The 8,644-nt window shown below is 41.0% G+C and overlaps 1 protein-coding gene across 2 annotated transcripts; it reads right to left on the bottom strand.

Moving 5' to 3' along the window:
• Positions 1–11: 11 nt before the first annotated feature.
• On the bottom strand, positions 12–1,569 carry LOC311253927 (uncharacterized protein). Of its 2 annotated transcripts, none has more exons than XR_014622059.1 (2): positions 1,260–1,569; positions 12–954 (listed from the first exon to the last, which is right to left on the bottom strand). XR_014622059.1 is itself a non-coding variant. In XM_084384381.1 (2 exons), exons 1-2 carry the CDS (start codon positions 1,410–1,412, stop codon positions 427–429), a joined length of 624 nt encoding a protein of 207 aa, XP_084240507.1. In that variant the 5' UTR covers positions 1,413–1,569; the 3' UTR covers positions 12–426. The 2 variants fall into 2 exon arrangements, 1 of the variants encoding a protein (XP_084240507.1); XM_084384381.1 differs by having other exon boundaries at positions 1,317–1,569.
• Positions 1,570–8,644: the final 7,075 nt, after the last annotated feature.

Below are 8,644 nucleotides of genomic sequence, written 5' to 3'. Positions count from 1 at the left end.
AGATAGCCAGCTTTACAGTGTCACATTTCATTGATTAATTTGGTGTTCCTGTTCAACCACTAGATGGCAACACCAGACATAAAATATTCATACTATTCAGTATTTTTTGTATAGCTAGGCTATTTAAATGTCTCAAATACAATAAATTTGGTTCCACAATAAAACACACATTAACAGATACATTGTCATCTAATAGTTTGCCCATGAAATCACATTTAGCACAGTCTACAATTTATAGCCATCATGGATGCCATAGCGATAATCAAATCAAATTACACTATCATCAAAACTGTAATTAATCAAAATTTTCCAGAACATATTCAGTTTATATTTGGCTGGCAATATGCAATCAATACAACTATTTACAATTCAACATTTGGAGAGTACAACATAACACAACTCACCATTTAAGAACACACTCACTCATCACTTGTATTGGAATTTAGCTCGCCTCTCTTTCAAGCAAGCAAAGCGATCAATCACCCTCTCATTGAAATCAGGCATGTTCCTGACAAGTTCTCTCTCCATGGAAAGCAGGCCCAATGCATTCAGACGTTCCTGTCCCATTGTATTTCTCAGGAATGTCTTGAACCTCTTTAAGGTGGAGAAACACCTCTCAGCTTCAGCTGTTGTCATTGGAGTGATTATGAGGATGTTCAACAGCGCCACAGTCTCAGAGAAGGTTTCCTGGAGGTTGTAGCTCTGTAGAACCTGGTACAGAGCCAGTGCACTGCAGGAGCCCCTGAAGTCTGGACTTTCGTAGATGAGAGAAAGCTCAGTCCTGAGCCTCTCCTTGTGTAGCATGGGGTATGCCCTCATGGTGGTATTCAGAGCCTCTTCAGGGAATGTTTTCAGATGCCGGTCAAACAGCTCTGCCTCTAGCAGCACGGCACTCACAAGGTAGCTGGTGAAGGAGAACCTGTCTTTGGCATGGCCCAGGATTGTTTCACAGATCTGTTAAAATGATAAAAATGTATAGTCAGTAACACACAATTGTAAAAAAAAAAATTCTACTGGTGTTGGCATGAATGTGGCCATGATCTACTGTATCTACTGTCTCACAGTTCCAAAGTATGCATTTTATTATTCATGCAGACTTATTACTGTATCCTTGTGTGAGTATAATGGACAAGTAATGGGTGAGTAAAACAAATGACTACCATCCATTACTGAATTACTGAAAAAGAGATTGTGACTTTATCACTTGGTTCCAACACTTGAGTATGCCTACATCATTGGTCAGTAGTGAATGCAGATACCTCTTTTGACAGCCTCTGCTACTCTTGTTCATAAGGCTCTCCTTGATCTTGTGGTACCTGGTGCTTCTTGCTGCTGCTGTTGAGAGGAGCTTTGGTCCCTGAAGGGAGACAGATCAAAAGTGTGAGAATATGATGACAGTATGTCAATGCCATTATCAATAATTACTCTCTTTAAAAAAAACAGTAATACTAGTAAGTAATAAAAAATTGCCGCGAAACTCTTTCATTCACCAATATTTTGTTATGATACGCTAGTGCTATTCCCCTCTGAGTCCGGGGGTTAGCGGTTATCAACACCCGGGGTCTGTAGGTTGACCTACTGACCTCTGACCTGGACGATATCATCTCCGACCGCTGCCCGGCTCATTCTGATAATAGTCATTCCGCTTCGGCATTCGGGTCCATTTTTAGTGCAACTAGCCAGAGCTTTAGTAAGTCTAGGTTGCGGAGAGGAAGCTGAACTTCGTCCAGCTGCTCATTTTGTTCAGACAAGTCGGACACACGCAGAAACGAACCGTAGCATTAGCGATAGCAACAAGGCGCGCCGCAGTCGGAGATGACATCATCCAGATCAGAGGTTAGTAGGTCAACCTACAGACCAACAGCTAACCCCGGACTCAGAGGGGAATAGCAGTAGCGTATCATAACAAAATATTGGTGAAATTAACGAATTTTGCGGCAGAGAATGTGTTATTTAGAGGCTACATTGCACTGCCCTGTGTACTTGCATTATACAGATATACGCGGCTCTCAGCTGGATCTAATTTCGTTGGAACGACTTGTAATGACACCAAAGTTATCTGGGTGAGTAAATGATCGTATTTTATGCTAGAAATAAGGTCCAGATTGTAAAAAACGGTTATTATCCATTAATAATCAAAAGAAATATACCATCTGACCCATTTAAAAAAAAAAAAAACAGTGTTATGAGTATGAAAAGCCTCAGAGTTATCAATGTCCTGTATCAAATCATGAATGCTGGCAGTGAATATGCCAACAGCTTCCTCCTTGTTGATCTTCTGGAGGGATCTGGAAAGGGGAGCCGCAGCAGACGAGGACAGGACAGTGCTGCACTCTCGCACTCTCAGAGAATCCATGAGGAGCCAAAAATGCTGACAGACATGAAAGACATATGTGAAAGGCAGAAGATTACAGTACATAAATAACACAAGATATACAAACTGAAATACAAGTTATGATACTTTTTCATCAGAAATCACAAGAAGACCCTTACCTGCTTTATTTTTGCACAAGTTCCCTCCTGCGTCTCAATGTTTCTTTCCGTTGGAGTTACTTACTTCAGTTTCTCCACAACAGGCTGAGCAGTTAGTAAATAGAGACATAAGCTGGCTTTGGCACACAATGAACTTGTCAGTAGCCCTGAAAAAAGAAAATTACCTATTAATTTGCACCATGACACATCTTGGGCTGTGCCTGGAAAGCTAGGATAATAAGAGGTCAATCTTTATACAAATATGTAACTTAATACATTCAATGGTTGGTTTACTACATATACCCTTGTCCAACCTGCAATCCCATACAACAGCTCTGTCACAGAATGTGTTCAAGTGTGTTAAAAATGGAGGTCAGATAGTGTTGGAGTTGTACCGCCTGTATGCATATAGATAGCATATATAACTCGAAAAATTGTATTTCCTGCGAAAATACAGCGTGAATGCTGACGGCTGAAGTGATTTCGGAAATCTGCTGAATGTGCTGGAAAACACTTGCCTAATGCATAAAAAATGCATACAACTATGAGAATGAATGGTCAAGAATTTGCAGAAAAAGCTGTCTTTTTTCAAAAGCTGAAAAGTCAAAGGCGGAAAAGTAATAGGTTCAAAGAGCTTAAAAAGCTGAACATTTTGATAATTGGATGGTTTCTCTAGCTGAACATGAAGCTGAATATTTGAAAAGGATGAAAAGGCTGAAAAGCTGAAAAGTAATAGGCTGAAAGAGCTTAAAAAGCTGAACAGTTTGACAGCCAAACAGTTTCTGTAGCTGCATATGCTGGAGCAATAGCAGAACCAAAGTTGAAAATGTCCCCATAAGAATGAATGGGAAAACACCTCCCAAACTCCTGCAGGTTTAGAAAAAAGTGTAATGGTTATGGCCAAAATATGTATACAGTGAGTAACAGGAGACATTGCTGAACCATGTGATGTCTTTTTTATTTCTGTAAAGTGAAAAATGAGGGAGCCAGAGCGAGAGACAAAACCGGTACCGTCTGCTCCACTCCAGAAATTTAGGCTCAAAGTTAACACTGCAGCTTATGGGGGAGTTGCTGGAGTGCTTGTCGCTCGAGGGCTTCTACAGCCAAAAGTTTAAGTCCTACATCTGAAATAAGAACATCACCTGAAAGCCAACAAGATTTCCTACATTTCTATGTATATATTGTCTATGTGAAGTAAAAGCTGTGGGACCCAAATCAAGATGAAGAGAGTTTTTTCTCAAGTTTTTGCAGCTGCTCTCCACTCTAGCGATGTCACCCACTCTAGCTCACGCAAATGTTATAAAACAAGACTTACAAGTGGCTGTTCACGTTCAGCTGAGTCTCTGTCTGATCCGTTACTGTCTCCTGCCGGGGCGGCAGCACCAGCAGCTGCTGACAGACAGCGGTCCGGATGAGGCTGTCGGCACCGAAGGCACCGCACCGCACCGGGGGTTGGAGGGGAGAGGGGGGCGGGGGGTCGCACAGTTCTTGCTTCGGAATCCCAGTTGAACTCCATCAGATCGCTGGAGTGATAATCCTCTGGTTTAAACTGAGCGACACACAACCGAGTTTTTCGTAGCTGACGCAGAGGTCAAGCCCCGTCTCTTCAGCTGCACAACACGCACCCAGGCACGGAAGATAGCACCGTTTTTTTTCTGGTGGACCGGTGGACTCGATGTCGTGACAGGCTGGAGTTTGTGAAACCACCACAAACTGAATAATTTACCATGTCCATGATAACGCAATCCAAACCTGCTGTAAACACACTGACTCACGATAAGACGACCGCTCTGACAAATAGCCATCTGCTCCCACACTAAGCTATGGCAGCTGCTAGCATACAACTCCCTCTTGTGACGTAATATGACGCGATGTTGGAAAAAAAAAAAGAGAGAGACAGAGAGAGTTTTTAGGCGCTGTGCTCACTTTTTCGGTTAAATTTGTGCTCTTGTGTCTTGAAAAAACATTTCAAATCCTCACTCAACTTTTCAAATGGTATTTTTCACACATTACATTTATTTTGTAAACCAGTATAACCTGCAATATGAAAAATCCTTAGGCACACTTGTATTGGGGGGTCAACCACCGTGCAAAATTTAGGGTCTCTAGGGTCAAAGGGGGCCATTTAAGGCCAAAAAAGACATGTAAAACTGTTTAACAAAAATATCAAAACTTTATTCTAAATGAATACGATTTGAGTATGTTGCTCAGCTAAAATTGTAATACAAGAACATTTTGGTCCCATAATTGGAGCGTTCTTCGCTTTCCTAGTGGCCAGCAGTTGTGAGCTTTTGGAATAGATAACAAGTTTCAAGTCATTCAGTTTGTTGGAATGGTGAGCCTCATTTGGTTTAAAAATGTGAAAGTTTGAAGGCCCGCCTACCAAAAAGTAGATGTTTAATCAAAGCCAAACCAATGCTTATCTACTCATCTGGGGCTACAGAACAACATATCAAAAGCTCAGACTTCCACGACCTCTATAAAAAAAATGCTATAAATTTGTCAGTATGTCAGAGGGTGTAACACCCTTGGGTTTTTGAAAAGGACCTTTTTTCTAAATGACTTATATTTTGCTTTCGTATTCTTGTGTAGGGGCCCCAAGACAACCTCCATGCAAATTTTGGGGTCTCTAAGGTGAAAGGGGGCTGCATGGCAGCCAAAGAGACAGGGGGTATTAAAGGTGAAAAAACAGGATTGAAGGGATTTAGCCAGATTTTTATGTTGCTCACTTATAAGTGTCATACAAAAATATTTTTGTCCCATAATGATTAGAGCTTTCTAAAGCTACTTAGCTTTCCTATTCAAAACACTCTGTACACATTCAGGATGACAAACTCTGTTATTCCTCTTAATCTGCACACAAATGCACCAGTCTGCTTCGAGTCGGATTATGCTGACCACTGGGGCATACCTTTTATGCAAGAGTGTTACTGTTCTGTGCATGTTTAAAATACTTTTATTAAAACATGTTACTGTATATCCTACTGTATAGCCTCCCCTTTCACCCCCTCCATGCCCCCGGCTTTACTGTGCGGTCCCGGCCGGTGGAGCCCCCGCTGCACCATCCACCGGGCCGCCGGTAATGCTCCACTGTCACACCAACTGGGGTAAAAGTCCTCGCAGACATTTCATGGGACACATAAATAATCAAAGTGCACGTGCAGCTAGTGGAAACGAGCCAGGAAAGAGCATGCATGACAGCGTGACGTGAGCATTTCCTCAGAATGATTGACATGTTGGAGGACAAATAAGATGATCCACCCGGGGTGCTGCATTTGCAATGTTATAAAAGGTTGGCCACCAGAAAAATATCTATGACCCAGTAGGATTACAACCTATATGGACAAGCAAGTTAATTTTTTGCTGGAAATCCAATATGGCCACCACAATATTAGCCCCTGTATAATTGAGGTGAATAGGGCAAAAATTTAAACTAAGAGATATATCCATGAAACTTCACAGGTTGATCACTGACATGAATAAGAACATCCTTTGTATTGGAGGTTTCCATGAATATATATTTAAATATGCAAATAGGGCATTATTTGATTACATTTGCCTTAGCCTAACCCTAACACTGTAAAGTAACTCGGATTAATGGGTAGTCGGACTTTTGGGTGGTCGGACTGACGTATGCTCCCCCAATTCTGTATGGAGGCAATTTCCCGAGCAGCATCAGAAATCTCTCTAGTGAGAGGGAGAAGACAGACTTCAAAGCTAAGGCTGTTAAGAGAGGACTCAGGGTGGGGGAGGGGATGCCACCATAGGATGCCACTCAACAGGCTTAGAAACTGACCTTCAGTGTCACTACAATGAGCTGCCAGAGCTAAAATATCAGTCTTTCCTAAATATTGTCTCAATATTCAGCCTTCCATGATAAGTCATTTCTTACAAGTTACAAAATTTAATAGAAAAGAAAAATTCTAATTGTATTTTTTATTTTATTTTCAATAGTAATTTAAATATACATATCTGGTATAAAATATGTGAAAATCCCTATTAAAGATAAACAGCATTTAAAAAGTTCAGACTTGTGCTGCTCTGTATCTCAGATTGAATAAGTGCCATACTACATGCTCCTCTGAAAGTTCACAGTCAGGTCAGGTGCAAGTCAGGGTGGGGGAGGGGAGCTTTCAATGCACCTGCACCTCCAAACTCCCTCCAAAAACACTGCTGCGTTCAAGGCAGGCAGGAATTACTGATTTCCTGGAACTGAATAAATAATGATTATTAATACATGTTTAACTTCTTAATCCCTTTATGATTTGAAATTATTTGAAGATAAAAAAATATTTTAACTCATTTTTACTAATCAAAACCATCCCATGGCTTGCATGACTGAGAATATTAAGATTATTTCATTTTTAATAGGCAGTTTTCGTAGTATTCACTCTGCTTAAAACTATATTTGAAGTAATTATTTAATATGGGAGTAATTACCTCAATCTGTAGTATTTTTGCATTGAAACATTTGATAAAAGTTTCCTTTCAATTTGAGGCCATAACAGTAGTGAAGTTTCCCACTGCCTGTGAATGCAATCGGAGAAGCGGATCGTGCAGAGAAGTTGACTGAGGACTGGAGGTATGTTTGCGATACTATTTTTTTAAAATTAATTTTTGCATGTTATCTTGTCGACATTCAAATTACCCCATTTACTAAATGTTTGAAACCTTAATTACTATCGTCTATTGTATCCTCGTAGCATGAAGTCCGCGAATAAAGCCAAGCCGTATTAGGTCGATTGTAAAGTTACAAAATACATAAATTACGAGATTGAAACAAACAGTGAAAGTGATTCAGATTTTAATGATTAACATCTGTGATAGACTGCCATGAGCTGTTCTGATGGCACAATCCTTTGTGCATATGGTGGCATGCAAGGTTAGCCACAACCACTAGCCACAGCTGTAGTCACCATGGATTTTATTTCAACCAGTATGTAACAAATTACATTTCCATGCTCAACGCTTTTTTTTTTAATGTCGACTTACTCGATTGTGATTTTATACAAAGACGCATTGAAAATGTCAAGATTAAACTCTGCAGGGGACGTCAGCGCCGTTTTGGGAGGAACGCGCATAGTCAAAAATGACCTCCTAGTGTTTACCAAACCACACCTTGACCTTGTTGGAAAGCGTCATGAGGTCAAAGAAAGATGTGAATGAGAATTCAAAAGGACTGAACTGTCTGCGGTGCTCAGAGAATCCGACTACACTATGTCTTCGGGTGTTATTGACATGGTCTGCGAAGGAACAGAAGCACATGGCTAATTCATATGCAAAATAATGTCATCAGACTGTTCGGACCTTCTCTTGAATTATAAACTGTAATTATAAACTTGAGAGGCAGAAGAAACTTTCCTGGAGAAATATACTTAACCATGGGCGAAACTTTAGTTTCAGAAGTGGGGGGGACACAAGTAGGAACGGCAAATTTGTGTACGCATAGCGCGTGTTGTGTTCTGTAACGCTGTTACGTTGGAGTGTCACTAGATGGCACCACTGAATAAGACAGGACTATGTATGTAGGTGAAGAGAAGAAGAAGGAGCTGTTGTTATGAAGCTGTACTTCCTGCTGAAGATGTTGAGTAAAGTCCCTTGAGCTTACAAGTTGGTTTTCATTCTTCACTACACCACAGTGCGCTCGATTTCTGCCTGCGTAGAGCTTAAATCATGCCATTTCTATTTAACCCTAGCCTACTATTTTGTCATTAGCCATACTGCCAGTGGCGGAGCGTGGGTCTCAGCACAGAGAGGGAGGAGCATTCTCGATGGGCCCTTGTGATAGTTATTTAAACATTGCATTTATTCCATTATTTAAACATGCTAGTCACACTAAATATTTCTGCAGAAGACAATGCCACAGATCACCCCCTCTGACACACACACACACACAGGTCACTGTCTGAGTCAGTGGCTACCATGTCTAAGCCATGTAGCTACCATGTTAATTGTAGACTGTCTGTGTCCATTTAATGTTTGTGTTGTACCAAAGACATGGTAGCTACTGACTCAGCCAGACATCAACCTGCTTGAGCTTTCAGCACCATAGACAGTGTTGGTCACAGACTGACAGTCAGACACAAATCAACTCAACTCAGTAACCAATCACACAAGCAGCTCCATGGCTCCATGTTGTCCCTGTGTGATGTTCAGGACAGGTGAGGACAGT

Source organism: Pagrus pagrus (assembly GCF_965226575.1).
Source record: "Pagrus pagrus genome assembly, contig: HAP1_SCAFFOLD_73, whole genome shotgun sequence".
Taxonomy (NCBI): Eukaryota; Metazoa; Chordata; class Actinopteri; order Spariformes; family Sparidae; genus Pagrus; species Pagrus pagrus.
The sequence above is the reverse complement of the archived record's forward strand: the minus strand, read 5'-3'. Positions and strand labels throughout refer to the sequence as shown.

Bases quoted from the DNA above. Each gene is read 5' to 3' on its own strand.
- LOC311253927 (XM_084384381.1), bottom strand. From the start codon at position 1,412: ATGGCATTGACATACTGTCATCATATTCTCACACTTTTGATCTGTCTC. The intron at 955-1,316 runs GTACCACAAGAT...TCATTTTAACAG, and splicing joins GCAGCAGCAAGAAGCACCAG to ATCTGTGAAACAATCCTGGG.